Genomic DNA, 20,050 nt, shown 5'->3' with positions numbered 1-20,050 from the left:
GTTTCCTCTGCAGCACCCTTACATCTCTGCTATTTATGTAGGCTAGAGACTTGGCTAAAGGTTACTCTGGTGTCTATTTTATGTGAAATAAGATGAGTGACTGGTTAAGGAAATGATAATCAGATCTGACTCAGTTAAAGGGTTTCCACAGTAAAGAGAAAACTCAAACTAATGTCCAAAGCTTTGCTGGTTTGCTAAGAGATTTAAGTGCACATCTCAAAGCACAAACATTCATATACACCTTTCCCTTGTGCAGCATGTTGGTAGTTTTAAAAAGACAAACAAAAAAGAGACAGAAATTTGTGTTTAGTACAGGACAGTGGAAAGGCTGCTGCTGCAGGAGCTGGTGAACCCAATGGATTAACTGTTGTGCCTGACCTACTGACACTGAATATTCAATCAAATGGTAAAGTTCCCAGATCTAGTGGTGCTTAATTAGTGAAATAAACATGTAAGAATCTAAAAATCATGAAACAGCATGGATTAAGCTATTTTTTGTTGCGAGATTTCATTTGAATAAAGTATGTCCCACAGTATTAGAGCCCCAAGGGCACTAATAAACAATAATGAACCTCCACAAGCTTCACCTGAGGCCTCCATTTGCACCCCCCACCACCCTCATAGGCCTGGAGCTCAGCCTCATCAGGCTGGGCTGCAGGTGCTGGTCTGGCTCAGTCACAGCACTCCTGGATCCAGAAGCCAGCCCAGGGCTTGCTGCTCTGGCTTGACAGGGCCTCAGCACTGTGGACCTACCCAGTGACCTGATCCCAACCTCATCCATGGATCCCCCTCCTAGGACCTGCCTGCTCTCCAGGAGGGGGGATCTGGCACCTTGGCTGAGCCTGGCCCTCTTCTCTGGGTCTGCCCTGCTCCCCTCAGCAGGGTCAAGGCTTGGCCCTGGGTGAAGAATACATCACCCCACCCTGCCAGTTCCGTTATTACAATTGGCTCTCTGCTTGATTTCCTTTAGGAAATAAACTTCTTCTTGCCAGGTTTGGGTTGGTCACAGGGTTCTAATGTCTCTGGTGGAGAGCCTGCAAAGTGCTTCTCAGATTCTCATAGACAGACTCTGAAACACTGCATGGAGTAGTTACCCAAATCAATGGAGTGTCATATCTCATGTGGAAACTCTTCAATTTTTCAGCCCAAAGTCTAAGAATGTGTGGAACTTTTTACATGCAGAGAAAAACAAAAAACAAAAAACAAAACAAAAACAAAACAAAACAAACAAACAAAACCAACAACAACAAAAAAACACAACAACAACAAAAAACATAAGGAAAAGCTTCAAATCTAACTGGATTTCCCATACTGCTTTAACTTTTGGTCAGAAGAAATATTAATGGAATGATGCTGTCAGCTGCATCTCAGAGATAACAAACTTCTCAATGAAATTATAATTGCCCCAGTAAAACTCAGGAGGATCCTGCAGTGAAAATTCAAAATAGAAAAGACTATTTTTGCAGTTGCAAATGCAGAAATGTGAACAAAGGAGTTATCTTCCACAGAGTTATATGGAAATAAAAATCTAGTTAAATAGGCCTAAAATGAATGGGGTTTTTGTATCACTCATGATGGAAAAGACCAGCTTCAGTATTTCAGTCCTCACAGATAGCAGAACAGTCTGCAGAGAGGGCAATAATGGGTTACTTTGCAAATGTGAACTTCATGGTACACAGGGAACTGGTTGGTAATGATCCCTGTGAGTCTGATGTGGGAGTGTTATTTGCTATTTCCATTTGCAGTCCTAGCACAAGACCAGGACCGTGTTAGTTACTGCTGCCAGTGAAGAGAAAGGAAGACAGTGCCAACTAGAAGTCAATCTTGAAAGAGGATATCCTAAGATAAGATGACCTTGAGTACTGGTGTTACACTAATAGTGCTTCATAATGATTCAAAGTGCTAAGGAACTTCAGCAAACTGCTGAGAAATCACTGAAAAACGACATATGGAAAAAGCTGATTCCATTAAGACAAGAACAGTATTTCCACGGGCTACCAGTCTGATACAGCCAGGCAAAAGCAAGACAGTCTTAGAATATATAAAGCACTGTCTTCAGTAAGAGGCCATGGTAAAAAGAAACATGAAAGGACCTGGAATGCTCAGTGAAGATGTATTTAGCTATAAGGCAGACACAGAAACTACTAAAGAGAGCATATCTGAAAAATTAGATTGGAATAGGTATGATTGCTTTCTCTGAATATGTCTGGTAGCCGAAGCAAAGTAAAAACAACGTTGATACAAGTAAAAGAGCAAGTATGAATGTATGTAAATTTTAAGCTCAAAACTTGGTAGTACTCAGGAGTTCAGGTAATCTTCACATGTCTGGAGTGGTGATTTAGAGTTGGTATTTTAATAAAATGGTGCCATTCAAGTTAACAGCTGGATATAAGTATTTCATCCTGATTATCCTGGTTGAAGGATGTGTGCATGCACAACAGTGCCAAGCCTAGACTGGCATAAGGACTCCCTGCTTCACAATAAATTTCCTTTTTTAAAATATAGGTGAATATCTTTACAGCTAAGACAACACAAGGATGGTGTTTTGAGCTCTAGGTGTGTGCACAACAGTAACACGAATTGATTTATGTATGGTGCAGAAAATACTTGGCAGTTTAAAACTATTCCAGAAGACTGAGAATATTATCCTCATCAGCAAGGTTTCTGCACTTGACTAGCCTCCACCAAATAATCAATTGACTTAGTAATCACATTCCTCCTTGTTAAGAGCATTGGAAGAATGAAAGACAATATGGTTTTGGTTTTCCTCAGTAATTAGATCTTACTAGAAAGCCCCCATGCAAACCATTCTGAAGTCATTCAGCAGCTACTGCAAACAGCATCTCTGAAGATGTGAGAAGTGATGTGAGATCACTCTGCTACTGAGATGGAAGGTCCTGCCCTTCTCTGTACAAAAGAAGGATTTTATTTCAGCAGGAAGAGCAAGCTGATCTGACTGCCCACAGCCTCTGAATGTCTATTCACCCTTAAAGAGGTGGTAGGAATATGCCTCTAGGTGGTATCAAGGGCCCAGGTCACCTTAGTGAGCCAACCATGCTTTAGAAAAGAAATGATATGCACTATCTTTGATACATCAACCACCTTAATTAAAATATTTTTATAATATATTAGGTGAATAAAAAAAGAGAAGCTTTTATTTCAAAACTTCTTTTAAGGTAACACTATGTAAAAGTAATTAAATTTTTAAGTACTATCTCTTTTAAGGTGAACTTTTAGAAAACTTCAACCTTCTTCTTTTTTTGGGGGTATTTGGGTGTGGATGCATATGGCTTCACTGGCCTTGGAAGATAAATGCAAGAAATCTTTTCAGATTGGATGCTGGAAGTCTTGTTTTCTGATGGCTTGTTTTCTATATTTCTATTGTCTTCTGAAGTCTTGTTTTCTATTCAGAGTCCTAACTGTCTGTTCAACTGCAGGTTAGTCACCATTGCCTATGCAAGGCCATATGAAATTTGGCATGGAAATGGTCTCCTTTCATAAGGGGAAACAATGAAACTTTTGAGTTTTGGACTGTTGTCTTTGCTCCCCACTCATCTCCCCAGAAAGCACAGCCAGCCTTCCCTGTTGTGAGCTCTGACACTTTCCCAGGGTATTCACTTGGTTGCTTTAGAGATGTTTGTTTCTTCTAATAACTATTTTGTCTGAAATCAATTGCATTTTAGGGTGCAACCTCACTTGTGGTTTAATTGTCAATAATTGAGCAGACCTCTGACATTCTCAAAACATATTTTTCAAGTTTTTGGGTTCATAATTCTGCCTTTTTTTTTTTTTTTTTCTTTCCCAGGCTAAACTCTTTTTCTCCCTACACAGTACATTGCTCACCAGAGAGCTTGGTACAGGAATAATTGTTTTCAATTTTCTGCTACCTTGCATCTTTCAGCACCTTGGGTTATATTCCCATTTGTTATCCCACTGTGGGGGGACAGTAACAGTTTCATGAAAACTGTTCTGAAAGTAACAGAAATGTGTCAAAAGATTACAATATCATAAATAAGCTAAACGAAACCTAGTCTAGATTGCAGGATTTTGTTTTACTTTACCTCATGCTATTTAATGCAACTACTTTATGGATTAGTAGTGGGGTGCCACAAGTCTGTCTACCCTACTTTGAATAAGGAAGATGTAACTTTACAGAAATCAGTATTTGTGACATTAAACCAACTGCAGTGAAAGGAACCCCACTGAAAGTGAATACCCAGGAAGAAGTGTAGTGTGAACTTTGTGTCCACAGAACTTTTCAGGCAGAGCCCTGGAGGGAGGGACAGAACTTGGGAAAGGTGTTGAAAATAACAGGTTTTTGCTTGGGACAGAAACCCCATAATTGTGTTTAAAAATGTTTTAAACCAAAAATCAAAGTATTTCATCTGCAGCTCAAGCCATTATGATATCACGAGGGCTGTCATCATCCAGCTTTTCGTGGTAATGCAGTTCTTTACCTACTTGGCAGGACATGGTCACTTCATTGTTTGGAAATCATGGACATGAAAACACAGGTGGCATGAAGAGATTTTGTAGCACAGATCTAGAAGTCACTTGACCAAACTCACTAATGAGAACTTCCAATTAAAGTAACAGATTAGGAATTAATTCAGCTCATTGGTTTACATTTTTAGCTTGCTCTGGATACAAATAACACTCCAGAGTGGTCTGCTCAGAAAGCAGATGTCAGCTTGGGTCAAGTTTGTTTCTAAAGTAGCCTCTGAATAGAGAGGAGGCTTCTTTGCTGAAAATGTCTGTGTGGGGATCTGGTTGCTGGTGTATTAATGTCCATCATCAGAGAGCAGGGAAGCAGCTCCCGCATTTAATGAAGACTTCAATTCTGTTAGCCCAAGGTAACATTGATTTAAGGAAAGTACCTGGGCTTGTTGAGCCTTATTTGCTCTGCCACACATTAGTCACGTGCTGTTGGCCTCGAGAAAAAGGAGTAATTTTGAATTGTTTTACATAAGCCTGTTCTTCCCTGTCCCAGCCCTGCACAGTGGAGGTTATCTGAAGGGCATCTACATTGAAATTTGCTGCACTAATTTTTTTAATACTGAATTTGTGTAGACTACTCCAGTCTCTATTTATGATAGTTACATAAACAAGTGCACAATATTTCAAATTACAAAAGCCATTAATGTTAAGGAACTAAGTGCCAATACCATAAATTGAAAATCCAAGTATTTATTTGTTCAGGATAACACTGAAGAACAAGAACAAAAAAATCACATATTTTAGCAACATCTCTATTATAATCAAAGACTCAAAATATTCCTCTTTTCTGTCAAAAAACTCCCATTATTTTACTTCCTGTAGTCATCCAATCTTTACAAATATAGCATTATTTCAAAGAAGATGAAGCAAACCTGCTGGCTGCCCCTTTGTGGGGAGGTCACAGCGCAACAGATACATGGAAGAAAGAACACTATAAATATCTTCCACTTCTAGTCTCCATATTTCCTCTTTAGCTACTAGAAATACTCTCAGAAAGCTTTGCTTATTTGGTTTTTTTTTTTTTTTTGCCCTCTAGAAACAGGTGATTTTTACAGATGCTGGCTCAAACTGGCAAACAACATCACCTACATGAATTTCTTCACCTTTAAAAATAAATAGGCATAAAAAAAATCTCATTAAGAGAAATGTATATGTTGCAGACAGGTGGAGATATTATAAAACAAAGGCCTTATAAAATATGGTTTAGGTCCTGCTACACTAGCTAAGCTAGAAGTAGCTTGTAAGTTCCCATAAAGAAAAATTATAAGAATGAACACAACAACCTATTCTTAGAGAGAAAATAAATTTGCACCTGCATAAACAATGAATCTGTCCCATGAAAATCAGTGAAGAAAATATGTAAACATATCTAGAAAGAGAAAATTTGATAGACATATACAATAGCCCTCACTGACCAATGACCTGAGTTTCACTGTATTGCTGACCAATTAGGTTTAAGTGTTTTCTGATCTTTCCTATAAATATGAGCTTTATGAATAAAGAATTGGCTTTTCTGCATGAGAAAACTGAGTCCCATCTGCTTATTTATAACATCTTCTATAAATTCTTAAAAGAATTATACTGCAGCTCATTTTTAAATTACAATTAATGAATTAATAATAATTAAGGACTGATGCCCTATCTACCCAATAGTTTACTGAAAGACCTTCTACCCTGAGTAGATCCTCTTGTACTTTGTGCTCCTTGACCTGGGGATGTGCCAGGGAGGTGAAGAGTCATGTGTTTTGCAGATGGAAAGGTACAAATAAGAAGAACAAAGCATCAAAAAAAGCCCCCCAAACCCCAACTAAACCTGTCTGAGGTTGTTCCTTTTCCTTTTATTGGCTGCCTGGTGTCTAAACCCACCAGTAGCAGCCATAACAACCACATGCTGGGCAACAAAAAGACATCATTACCACATTTGCAAAACGTATTCAATCAACAAAATACCTACATCAAAAAACTATAGAAATGAAAAAAAACCCCATTCATCAATTACACCCATTTTAATACAAATCTCAAGCTAATTTGGGGGTGCTAAATTTATCTGAGATAACTTGATAAAATGGAAACAGAATATTTCTCCAGTGTAAAGAGACTATAATTAGTTTTGTAGAATAAATCACTTGAATATTGTTACGATTCAGGATGGCTCATGTAACGACACATAGAACTCCGATTTCTTCAGAGGGATTAGAGCAAAGTTGATTGGAAGAAAGATTCTTTTATACAATGTTTTGGTACAATGAATAGGATTGGTCCTTTAGGGCACCACCTTTTTGTAAACATCTCTACCACTAAACAAATTGGAAAAACTCCAGGTGTCAGGAGGATGGGATCTACAAGATTGTTTTGGGTTCCTCCTTATGATTTCCCAGGCCAGTCTGAGAGAGTTCTATACTTGGCTTTCCCACAGGCTTCAAGGCACTGCCTAGAGCCTAAGAATCCATGTTCTGATCACTGTCAGTTCCCACATTTGAACAGTAAGATCAGATAGAAAATGTGGGAATAGTTCATAGGTATTGCATTTTTTTTTCAACAAAAATGCTCTTCTAAGTACTTGGATAGTAGTACATCCCAAAAAACTGCTCCAAGTGAGGGCTGTGGAAATGGAGTCCTGCTTTGCAAACATTTCATTACTAGCTCCTCTAGACCAGAGCTTCTCATTTCACAAAGAAAACCTTTTTTTCTTCTAAATGTCAACCTGCAAATTTACCTTTAAATACAACAGCCAAACTGATTTTCTCCTTCTCAATTGTTATGTTTAAAAATTACAGGTATGAAACTCAAGTTAGTCCTGAACAACACCTGAATAACATGATCATATCCAATTGGTTTGTCTATAATCTAGCCCTCATTTCCATCTTATTCCTTATAATTAGTGGCATATCTATCTTCCCTGTACACTGTCAGCTGGAGTTCTCTCCATTCTAGACAAGGTATAGATCCTTACAGCCTTTTTAGAAAATCAAATCAATGCCTTCTGAAATGCCACAGTGTCAAGACAGGAATCAGCTTTAAAGATGCTTTTCACTCCCATTGAGAGTGCCTTGGCTCCTGCATGCCACAAAAGCCAATACTGAACCTGGAACAAGATAATCTGAACAATTCCAGCTCACATGGTGCAAGTACCTTGTCATGGTGGCTTCAAAAACTTTTTTAAGGAATAGTAGGACAATGGCAAATCAGCAGCATTTTTTTTAACCCTCCAGAATATTCAGATTGACTCATAAGATAACCTATTAAAGTAGATATTTGTCTTACTTCTTTTTGTCTGGTCTGCTCTTCGTTCTTCTTAGAGAAGAAGCATGGCAAATGGAAGCAAACATGGGATTATCATCCACCTTGTTAGAAAGCTGGGAATGAGGCAGAAGAAATAGCAGCAGTTTTCCACACCAGTGCAATAAGCACCCTACTTTCCTTACTGTGAAGTAGAGTGAAAATATCAAAGTAAAGAGATTTAAATTAAAAATTAAAATAGAAAAGTTATTCAACCTTACCTTGCCAGCCTGGTTTGCATACAGGTTTGACATTAACTTGTACCAATACATCTTCTGTTGCATGTTTCTGCCCACAGTCAAAAGCTGTCACCATTATCTCATACTGGTGCTGTCTATCATAGCTCAGTTTCTCGGTGTTTCTGATGTTACCTAGAGGTCAACGCAAGAAAACATTCAGAGATTTATTCTTTGCTGAGCGTTCACAGACTGCAATATTTGGGTCCTGGTTCTTCAAGTGCTTTGTGACTTTAAGCACTTTGAAGCACATGGGACATGCACAAGCAGGTCAGTTCTGAGGAACAGGAAGGATTTTCTTTCAATCCAGCAGAGAAACAAGTAGCTTATAGGCAAATATAAGATGGGAGGGATATCATGTGGGTATGGCACTATCAGAAAACATCTGCTCAACAACACTTTCTATAGTAAGATGGTAAAAGTAATTAGCAGTTACATCTTGACTTGTGAGCTATGAGTAGGTGCACTCTCCTCTTCCACATCTGCCACAATATATGGCTTTAACAGCCACATTCCTGAGATCCACTGAATCCAAGTATCTTCCTGTTTTCCCAAAGGCTATTATCCTATAGGTGAGAGACATTTCAAAAATAGGAAGAGCCTCAGAATTACCTCCTGCATTACAGTGCTTAGCAGTATTTGATAGGGCAGCACAGAGTTATCACATAGAAAAATAAAACCCAGCAACAGCAGGGTTTGTCTGCTGAACCTGAGACACATATAAAGGTGACAAATTACCTGCTTTGGGAACAAAGACATCAGAAATTTCAGAAGGAAAGGGAAAGATCTTTGAATAGTTCCTGGAGAGCACCATGCAAAATGTATGGGTTTTCTATTAACAACTTCAGTATTTAAATTCTGCCCATTTCCACTGAAATTTGCTTTTTGCACAAGTTGAAGCTTCATCCTGTTTAATTCATTTCACGCTTTTGCTTAGGGCTGTTTGTTTTACCATCTCTTTGAATGAAGGTTTTTGTTCTAGAATTCAAGGAACAAACTTACTCTGCAGCAGTGCTACATGTAACAACTGCTTGCAAGCAAGGATCAGCAAAATCCAGTTGTTTGTGCTAAATTTGAAACAAGAAGCCCCCATATCCTGGAATTTAGTCAGATGCACTGAACTGATCCCCGCAGATGCTAGCCAAAGTCTCTTTTTTTAGGCACAAAACATTAGGTTTGGTTTGGGAATTTGGGTTTCAGTCTTGTTTTTCTTTTCACTCGAGTGAGAGGCAGGAGAAAGCAGACAAATGCAGCTTCTTTAAAGAAGTCTTTCACTAAAGCTCCATTAGTTTGACAAGCGAAGACTTTTAGCAGGTGTCTCTCTGCTACACACTCCTTATCTTGTCAGAGCCCACCACTTTTCTTTCTACTACTACAACTACTACTACATTAAAGCCAACTCTAAGAGTTTAATTGAAAGGGATGCAAAACTTTCCAGGTCAAGCCTCAAGAAAAGCTGTTGTTTGCATTTGTCACCACCTTCAGGTTCAAAACCTGTAGCTTAAATAGACCCTTGCATCTGCAGCTACAAGTCAGACCCAATACCCCATTTACTGCTGACTCTGAGTCTCACTCTCTTTGTGAACAGGGCACAGAGGAGGACAAGTCCTTCTCATATTTTTATGTCTTGAAAGAAATGGAACAAGCTGCTGAAGGCTAATTTGGAAACAGGACAGTGTCCTGCAGACTCTAGAGTTCTCTCTCTGGGCTATCTTGCCAGGCATTTTCAGGCCTGCCATGGGCACAGCTCTTTCCTCCCCACAAGAACTGCAACGACACCAACTACTTCTCTGGGTTTTGAGTTAGTGATTGACAAAACAATCTAATCATCCATTTTACTATCTTGAGTTGCCTGGTTAAGGGCTGCCTAAGAGGATTTGATGAAAAACCCCCACTCTTTGTACCTAATTACTGATGTTATATCTGCTCAGTTCTTCTGTCTTTTCTGTGTTATATTATTTCTTACATGAATCTTTATATTTTCCTATTTGGTTCTCCTTGGTATTCTTTTAGTCTGGGATCAGCAAAGATAATTCTCAAGAAACCAAAATTGTCCAAATTTTCATTAGCAGATTGATATAATTTGTGTGGCACATACAATGTCCTACATGATTTATATATCATTGCAACATGTTTACATTTCATTAAATCTATCTTCCAAAATCTGTATTTCATTATGGCCATTTCAGATTTGTACTATAAAGATTCTGACTCTTAGGTGTTATTCTGGAAGGTTATTTGGATGACTTGCAGATATTACCCAATAGTTTATTGATTTCCTTAAAACTTTTTTCTCTTACCTCTTACCTCTGGTGCTTTATGATTCTTTGGGTTTTTATAATTTGATCAATAAGATTAAAAAGTAGACACAGAAGGGAAGCACTATAAACACAGAGTAATTAAAGTTTTAGAGATGATAGTCTGAAAGTTTCTGTTTACATCTCACCCACAGACAAAAAAAGTAATTAATAACATTAAAAAGAGAAAATTTTAATTGGGGAAGTAAGTACATTACTACACAATTTAAAATTAGTCCATACTTTTTTTTTTTCAGTCTCTGTAAATACCTGCCTTTTTCTGGTAATATCCAGAGCTATAATCAATTTTCAAACAACAAAAAGCAGATCAATGACTACAGGGATATAATAAGTCCTTCTGGAGGACACAGACATTTACACCTCTGTTTCTTCAAGGTCAGTTTTAGGGATAGATGGATATAGCCATCCCTCTTTTACAGCTCTTCCACCTTACTTTGGAGCAGTCGAGAATGGGGAAAGACTTGACTGATTTAGTATGGCAATTCCCTCCTAAATTCTACAGTTACTAAATCCATTGATCTTCTTGTCAAAAAGGTTCATTTTTTTAAATGATAATGGAAAGAATCTGCCATTTAATAAATAAATAAATATCAAATGCAGGCATTCAGCCATAAAGTTGTGCTTTACTTTTCTGGCAATATGAAGTTTGCACAGCTCCTACTGCAGTTCTGGGTGCTATAAAGGGTGATCTTGTAAGGTCCTGTCCTGTCAAGGATTTGTAACTTTATAAAACCTGTACTGACAGGTACAGGTCTAATCTTCACATTGAACAGTCTGAACACGCACCTGTGAAGTGCTCCCCAGAGCTGGGTGTCAAATAAGAGTCATCCCCATTTTTGAGGTGAGACTAGGTCAGAGCTGTGACAGAATTTGTATCTATACCTGAGTTCCCAGATCATCTGACCATAATCCCTGACAAATAAGGCACAAGATATGTGAATAGAAATGGGTTCAGCTGGCATTCCAACTGTGCATTGTGGTTTAATTTTTCTGTCACCTGTAAAAAGCCTACACAATATTGCTGCAGTAACTGACTTGGTTTCTCTGCTAAGGAGAAAATGAGACTAATCTGCATGCAATACTACTTTAAAACGTATTATGCCTTATATCTTTAATCACAGTTCTTTGCACAGCAAAGCATAAATTTGTCCTCTGCCTTTACATGACTGTATTTTATGACTCAGAGTTCATTACTCTTCAAGTTGGGCTCATTATATACAAGACTGAATTTTATTAGTGCTATAGTTTCAAAGCACAAAATAATTTTATCTACAAGGAAATCACATACCAAGGGCCAGAGTTCCCAAAGGTAACTGGGAAGTTTTACATTACCTTCCCAAAGTGCCTAAGTTACAAGGACCTGTAGCTGATGCTGCTTCCTGTGCCCACCCACTCCTGCCTCCTATGGAGTGAGGATGAGGCAGCCTGTGCACCAACACAGCCTGCAGGGCTCTCTCTGCCTCTCCACAAACCTTCCCCAATGTGTAATATAATTTTTCAAGGCCAAAAAATGCTCCATGCATAGATCTTGAGACATGGAATAAGTTTTACCTAACAAGACAATGACCTGCCAAAAGAAAAAGAGCTGATGGAATAGCTTCATATTTTACAGACGTGTTTGAGGTGGATTTCATACATTGGTCATGAAAAAATCCACCATCTGGGGCAGACAGTGAGTGGCATGTTTTCCTCACAATTCAACCCCACTTCCAACTTTTGGGCTGCAATATTTAGATTTGATTTTAAGGTATCTAGTTATCCTCTTCCTGAACAATGAAGCTCCACATGTAGGTGACTGAAAAGCATAAAAAAACCATAACTTGCAGAAGACACAAGAACCTAGATTTGTATTTCCCAATGGCTAAAAAACCCCCCTGTTAACAAAATCCTAATTAGAACAGTATTAGCAGACAGTTCCTGGCATTTCATATATCTATTTTAACCACCCCAGAGGGAACAAAAATGGGCGTGTTTCTGAAGAATTTGCATCCAGATAAAGTTTATATCAGCTGCCATAGAGAGACATTCTCAGCAGTGTTGGAAGTAAGCAACATATTTCTGTCATTAAATAAAAGTATAACCATCTATTCTAACTTTGTCTCTAATCCCAGTAGGTTAAAGCAATTACCAGTATCTTAAAAATTGCAAATTAGACTGCAATTACTGTTGGTTGTGGCTGTTCTTTCAGTGAACAAATAGATCAAAAATATTAATTGAATTCATGACGAAGAAAATTGCAAGTATTAGAACCTTATGCCAATTATTCACTGCAGGCTTTAAAGTCACGTTTAAATCAAGGATTTTCTCGTTGCCTTTGCTGAAAAGCAGGTCCCAGGCACATGAGGACCAAGATGTAACCAAGGACTCCTGACATTTCCCATGCTTTTGATCATGTCTCTGACTATAAAAAAGACATGAACACTCCTGAGGCAGCTACTCTGTGTGATAGGAGCTGAAAAGGCACGAGAAGTAGAAATGACTGCTCTGTATCACGCCAATTTCAGGGTATTCTCTGTCCGTCATATCTGCCACAAACCCTGCAGGAAATTATGATACAACCTGTGATTTCTGTATGTACCCACTCTCCACAGGCAAGTCACGTGGAGCCTTGGAAAAAAATGGATTCAGAGACATGGAGAACTTTCTTTTATGACAATATGGGAATTCTTTCAGTTAGAAAAAAAATCCATGGAGAGGAAAAGCTTCTAAGGAATTGCTTCCTTAGAAATATCTCTAAATGCCCACTTGCTGTTCAAAATACTTTGTGCAGTTCTCTGGATTCTCAAGAATCCTCAGGATTACTATACCAGCTGACCTCATTTACTCAAACACAAACATATTCCTCATGATTACACTTCCTATACCATACACTTCCTTCCCAGTGTGTGATAATGAGATGGATTTTTCCCCAAAGTCATAACAATTTATTGATGTGACAGGTTGCTGTCTTCAGATGCTCATCTGTGCATTTTGCAAGAATTTCACAAATACAGAGGAATAATTTTTGAACAGAGTAAAGACATTTTATAAAACACCCCAACATGAAAATGACTGCTTAGAGGAAACAGTAGCTCCATGCATGCTTTCAATTTACAATTTGGCCAAAAATCAGATTTAACTTCCAAACTGTACTCTCCTCCTAAAAACAACAGGGATTAAATCCTTCTGCTAGGAGAGATAAATCAGAGCACTGCTGGATATGCACACAGGGTGTTTCTTCTGGGGAAACTATTTTGTATTGTCTGAAGCAAGCAGAGAATGGGAGGAAGGACCTTCCACACACTTTTCATGCAGCTCAGCCACCATTCCCAAACTCAGTTCCATGTTCTTTGCTGTTCCAGGAAGCTGACATACAGGGCCACCAAGGTCAAAAACTGCTGCACATAGAAAACTTAATATGGTTTATTATTTCCCCTAAAATATAAAATACCTACCTTAGAAAAACAACCAAAACCAACCAACAAAAACTTAAGAAATGGTACTAATTCTCCAAAGTACATTTTCTTCCATGCTGCAGAATAATGGAATCACTTCAGGAAGTCCCACAACTGGGCTGGTCTGTGGACCTGTGATTCTAAAAGCTTTAATAATCAATAAACATATGCAGAATACTACATATTCAGGCTCTGCTTGAGGAAGTTCAGGGGAATGGGACTAGCTGTAATCCAGTGAATAAACCCTGCCTTGGGGAATACATACTGCCTTGGGGAATACCATCACTTGGGCGGGAAACAGGATCTGAGACCATTAGGAGAATGGACTGAGTGACCGAGAATCATGTTGCTCACCTAAATCTGGTGGTTTAATTTTCACAAGACATTACTGCACTGCTTTCTCCCCCAGTGCTAGACAAAAGGGATGGAACTGCTCAGTGTGAGGATTCCTCCGTTCTCAGAGATGAGAAACAGGATTTCTCACTGGAGCTCTCTCCAGCCAGGTGATCAGCTTGTGCCCCCAGGCACTGACAGCCCTGCACACAGCCCTGCTGTGGCAGCACTCACCGTTCCTATCGATGGCAAAGGGCACATCTGTGGTGACAATCTCGTAGTTGCAGATCTGGCTGTACTGTGGGGAGCAGTCCTCGTCTATGGCTTCCACCTGCAGAATGCTGTCATAGATCTTCCCCTCTGTCACTGAGGCCTTGTACATGCTCTCCTTGAATGCTGGGGAGAACTCATTGACATCCTTTACCTGGATATGGACTACTGCCCTAGAATAGGCACAGAAAATATCAAAGAGAAAAATTAATTTATTGTGACCTCTAAGAGTTTCTTTTCAAAACACTTGAAAAGACTAACAAAATGTATCTAGAAAATTATGTGAGCCCCTATTAAAATGAGATATTACTGAATTTTTTATGTTTAATTTGCCCAGTTTAGTATCTTTATGTGGCAGTAGGTAAAAGGCTTGTAGGGAGACAGTTTCATGGTGCTCCCTATTAAAATCTGCCTCTAAAAATGAACCCCAGCAGAAAGTCAGTGATATCATTATAGGGTAAAATAAGCAAAGAGGAAAAAAAATCACAATAGTCTTCCATATCCAATACCTAAAAAGGATCAGTTTACATACATTCTTCCACACATAAGTAAGGCTCTCACCTTCTGCTGATGCTAATTACCTAATCCTTCAGTTAGATTTAAACACTGTACAACATAACAACATTTAATGTAACAACATGTAATGTACAACACTCTACATGTAGCCCACCAAGGCCTTTGGTATTTAATAAATAAACCCTAAAGGCCTTGCTTTGGAAAGATTTGCTTTCTGGTTTGATAGACAGGGTCCCAGAGGGACACAGAAGGGATGTTCTGGAGCAATGGCAGAGCCGCAGTAAAGGCTGGGACCCCAGGCAGGGTGGCTGAGCATATGCTACTAGACAAAGTCTGGTGGCAGTGGGCCAGATTTCATTTAGTCAAGACTGGACCAAAATTTTTCACCAATTTTCCACTGGATTTCTACCAGGTTGTTACTGACATGAGAGGGGGAAATATAATAAAATTTGATATTGTGAAGAAAACCTGTTTCTGCAATTTGATGGTTATCTGCTATTGCAGGCTTCCTCCTAAATCTTTATTCTTTTTAAATATACTGAAAACTTCAGCATGCATTATAGACCTAATTAATTTTCTAATTGTCGTGTGTCCTGGATGAGCAAAAGGAAGAATGATTACTATAAATAATTTATTATAATGGCTCTCAGCAAAATGAACTATTTGTACAGCACTTATACATCTACATGAGTTAAATTCATCTTTAATGACAAATGATCTGGATCTTAGTTTTATGAATTCAAAGGGGAAAAAGGCACTGTGCCACCTAAGCTTATTCAGGGAATTGGCTCCAGACAGTAAAAAGTACCACCTACTGACTTTCAATACACTCCTCTTCAGAGGACTTCACTTTCTCTAAGACTTGCTGGACAAAGGCTGAGGTCAGACACCACTCAAATGTGACACTGCTCAGCTTATGACATACATATATTAAAAAAGGGGATGACTCCTCTTTTCTTACCATTTGAAATTAAATGAGCAGGGAGAAAACCCATTTAAAAATTGCAAATATCCACTGAAAGTCAGCTTCTATGACCTGGATGTATTCAACATGAAAGCAAGAATGAAAAATATAAACCAAAACAGAGATGCATTTATCCACTTGAACGCAGGTCCTGTCCAAAGCTTTGACTGAAGCAAACAAAAAGGAATATATTTTCTAATAGGAAAAAGGAATGAAAAAATGGGTGGAATGTCGCAACAATGGGTCATCTTTGTTTTATTTGCTTTCTACCTGACAATAACGTAGACTACAGAGCTAATGTATGCCAAAGCAAAAATATATTTCTCCTCATTTTCACCCACTTGTGAGATTTTTTCCAGTTTGTTCCACCTGGTCCTGATCCACAGTCATAGGCCTGGATGATGAACGTGTATTCCTTCTGCAGCTCACAGTCAATGGGACTCTTTGCTCGAAGCCGACCTTCTCCAGATGTCTTGTTCAGCACAACGGCCTCGAAGGGCATTTCTTGCCCATGGATTTTAAAAGCACAAATTTCACCTGTGAGCAACAGCACAAAACAATCATAACTGGGGGAGGTCTAAGGCTTATGCACCGGAGTGACATCTGCAAAGTTCATTTGTATTTCACCTGCTGTTCCAGAGGAGGGACATACAGACTCAGGTACCAGGTCACTGTGTATCCAAAAGGGCTATCAATCAGGTACTTGTGCAGTGGGATACACTGAGTGTAGCTCCAAGCACACTCCTCCCTCTTCCTCTGTCAGTACTAAATGGTTTCTGAAAGCCCCAGAGGCCATTCCATATGGCACCACCAGTAATGGTGAGCTAAATTATTTTTGAGCTAAATTAAGAGACTGTATTTATTTAAATAGCAAGAAGTAAAATAGATAATACTTCAAAGGTGGTCTTTTTTTAACTGCTGTCACTCCTTGAGCCACTTGAACTGCCAGGTAGCAGATGCAGCTGCAGGCTGCAGATGTAGAGATTCTTGGAGTTTAGTTTCCCAACTGTGGAAAAATTAAGGGTGCAGAACTTGGGCACATTCAAAATACATCCTGATTTGCAGACAGACATCATCTTTGGAACAGAAGTAGTTGAAGGCACACAGATAAGTGTCCCTTTTGGACATCTCAGTCACCCTCCCACATTCTCACTCTCATACACGGGTGCCTTCTTGGCAGCAGCTCACTCTGCCTCCAAACTGCTTCCTAATATAATAGATCCATACCATCTCTCAGAGGAGTACTACAGAACAGAAAAGATGATATAGCAAGGACTAAAAAAAATTATTTGGTCACAAAAGACAACATAAAGAATTTTGTGAGACTATGAGACTGGACAGGGAAAAAAGATCCAGTTTCTAGAGTTCCTTTTATTATCCTTCAGAATGATAGCAAGGATATGCACACGGAGTTCATTTTTAACCACTCCAGAATCCAACTTTGAAAATGAAATATTTATACAAAGATCAACGTGACTTAAATATTTTAATGACACATTAAACACATGCTCTTTTATGAGCAAGTCAGTCTCAGAACATGCATTATAAATTCAAAGCCATCTCCCACTCACATAATACTTTTCCATTTATTTCTCATTTACAGTTGGAGCCTTTTGAAAATCTCCTTGCCATTCATACCTGAGCCAAGTATCAAATTCTAAATTAACTCTGAATCTATGACCTCTAACTTAGGCCTGGCTCTCCTTTCTCTATTAAAATACACTATTTATTTTTGCAAAAGAGAACAGACAGTGACTTTGTAAAAGTACTGAAGTTCATAATTCTGATTATGTGTGAAAAATAAAAAATAGCAAGGGTATGTGTGCAGGGAGGTGTGGCGGTGGGTTGATGAGCGCTGATGGTTATCCTTTGCTGATATGTTATGTGTTTAAGTCGAATAGTTCATGCCTTGTTACCCCTTATTCTTCCTATTCTTAAGACCAAATGGCAGTCAATCTTGTTGTTTACATGGCACCTGCTCCTGTCAGTCAACCAGAGACCTCTCCCAGTGTCTGGAAACTTCTAAGAAGAGTCCTGGGTGATTGGTTGGAGCCAGGGTTTCCCCCTCCTACAAGTTAAATTATGTACCCTGAATTCCTGTCATTGGTCCCCATGTTCTGCTGTCCCACATGTTCTTTTCCCCCTTTAAAAACTGAACCCTTCAGGCGCTCGAGGTGTCTCCGTCTCTCCTGCTCTCCATCTCTCAGTCTTGGAGCCATGGCCCTGGGGTTGGAATAAAACCTCAGTTAGTGTTTCATCGGAGGGTCCCATCTCTCATTTCATCTGCGCCTTAGCGGTGGCTCTGTTTCACTGACTCAAAGACCCCCAAGTTGCGGTGATGCCAGGGCTGGCTGGAGCCAGCAACACTGGGAAACCACAGCAGGGAGGGTGGAGAAAAGATACACAAACACAGGATTTTATAGAATATTGCCTCAACTATCATCACACAGGTTTCCCTCCATGACCACAGGAGCTGAATCTTTGCTCAGCTACATGCACTGACATTTAGGCAGACAAATCCCACACTTAACAATTGCAATCAGTCCCATGAATGTCTTTAAAGGATCAGTACACAGTTGTTTTTGTAATTAGGAGACACTGAAAACATACATTGAGCATTGCTTAGACATATTCCTACTGTACCCTCTCCCTCCAGGGGTGTGAGAGGGTTGTGGAGTTTCCCAGGACAAAGCTGGACTCTTTTCCAAGCACTCTGCTGTTCACCCTCAGTTGTGACAACTACAGCTTGTTGGTAAGCTGTGCAGATAAAATTGGCCATAACAGACACCAACTCCACCAGCCTGGTTAGTTAGAGAATAGAAGTAAACAAGTCCCTGGGTATGGTAATGATGAGTTGGATTTGAACTCCAACAGGTGACCCCCACCAGTCTGATTCCATCATGAATGCAGACATATCATTGGCCAGGGAGCTGGGTGGAGTTAAAAGCCCAACCAATCAGATGTGCAGGGATGGGAAATTTGAAGCCCCTATAAAAGGGGGTGCCCAACAATAAAATTCGGCTGTTGTCGCGTGAACTTTGGTGTGTTCTGTTGCGTGCCTGTCTCCAACAACAGAGACACTCAGTGAGCTCAAATGTTTGGACTACAGAAGAAGCAATAGACTTTAGCCTGATGTCCTGGGTTGCAGTGTAGGATGTACACAAAGTATTTATACTATCACCATCTTCATGAGCTGTTAAACCAAGTGGGGCAGTGTTCTTCTGAGGCCCCCCTGCCTTTGAGCTGTCTTCTGCTAATGGCCCATCAACGCCTTGCCCATGACTCACAGGTAACTCCCTCCAGGAGCTATCTCTGTTTAATGGGCCATCAAGGACCCACTTCACGACTCATCATCCCATTGTGAGATGCCCTACCCAGGGGGAGGAGCCAAGCATTCTCACCTGGATATAAGCTGGGATTTGGGACAGTACAAGCAGCTCTTACCTACTGGATTCCAAGAGGACCAGAGCTACCAGACCTTTCTACAGGATCACTGCTTCAGGAAGACCATCTCATCTGGACTGCTTCCACCACCCTGCTCAGGTTGTATTCTGACTCTGTCAGTGGTCTTTTGTGTTATTGCATTTATTTTATTTTTACCTTTTTACCTTTCTTCTTATTAAATTGTATTTCTGACTTGGAGTCTCTCACTCGTTTTGCTTTTAAACCATGACACCTGAGAATCAGATTTTCAAAAACACAAACACCTTGCACATCAATAAAAGCAGGCTGCAGAGTGCTAATGAACTGTGCACAAGGGCCAAAGCACGAGATGAAGAGAAGTCTGAAGGGAAGCAACTTGTTCATCTTTAACCACAGGCACTGATCACTGAGTTTGTATCCCACTGCTGTCACAAACAACTTTTGAAAAAAAAAATTACTCGCATTTCCTTGTAACTTCAAAACAAATCATTAATCTAAAATCATATTGTGGATTTCAGTTTTATTTTAATTGAAAACAAAATAAACCAGTGCAAACATGGGAAGTCTAATGGAAAATACTGTTTGTTGTGTTCTATAAAGACTGGTCTTCATAGTTTCTTAATAAAGTTTTCCTCAGATGCACAATCCATCAACAGAAATCCTAACTTCAGTGGTTTGTGTTTATTATTTTATTGATCCACTGTTTGCAAACAAGACAGCATTTGCAGACGTCCATGCTACAGTTCTTAAAAAACAGCTCTGGGCAGAACAACGTTCTCT

General features: G+C 39.4%; 1 protein-coding gene across 5 annotated transcripts in view; it reads right to left on the bottom strand.

Moving 5' to 3' along the window:
• The window catches only part of CLSTN2 (calsyntenin 2), a 267,508-nt gene that overhangs the window by 67,187 nt on the left and 180,271 nt on the right, over window positions 1-20,050 (bottom strand). For all 5 annotated transcript variants that reach the window (XM_083868329.1, XM_083868331.1, XM_083868332.1 and 2 more), the window contains exons 3-5: window positions 16,189-16,384; window positions 14,332-14,540; window positions 7,998-8,147 (exon numbers count right to left, since the gene is read on the bottom strand). In XM_083868329.1, the coding sequence (XP_083724455.1) occupies window positions 7,998-8,147; window positions 14,332-14,540; window positions 16,189-16,384 (555 nt within the window). The remainder of the gene's footprint in view (window positions 1-7,997; window positions 8,148-14,331; window positions 14,541-16,188; window positions 16,385-20,050) is intronic.

The sequence above is a fragment of the Zosterops lateralis genome (assembly GCF_965231275.1).
Source record: "Zosterops lateralis genome assembly, chromosome: 10".
NCBI lineage: Eukaryota > Metazoa > Chordata > Aves > Passeriformes > Zosteropidae > Zosterops > Zosterops lateralis.
Note: the sequence above shows the minus strand (reverse complement) of the source record. Positions and strands in the feature narration are given on the sequence as shown.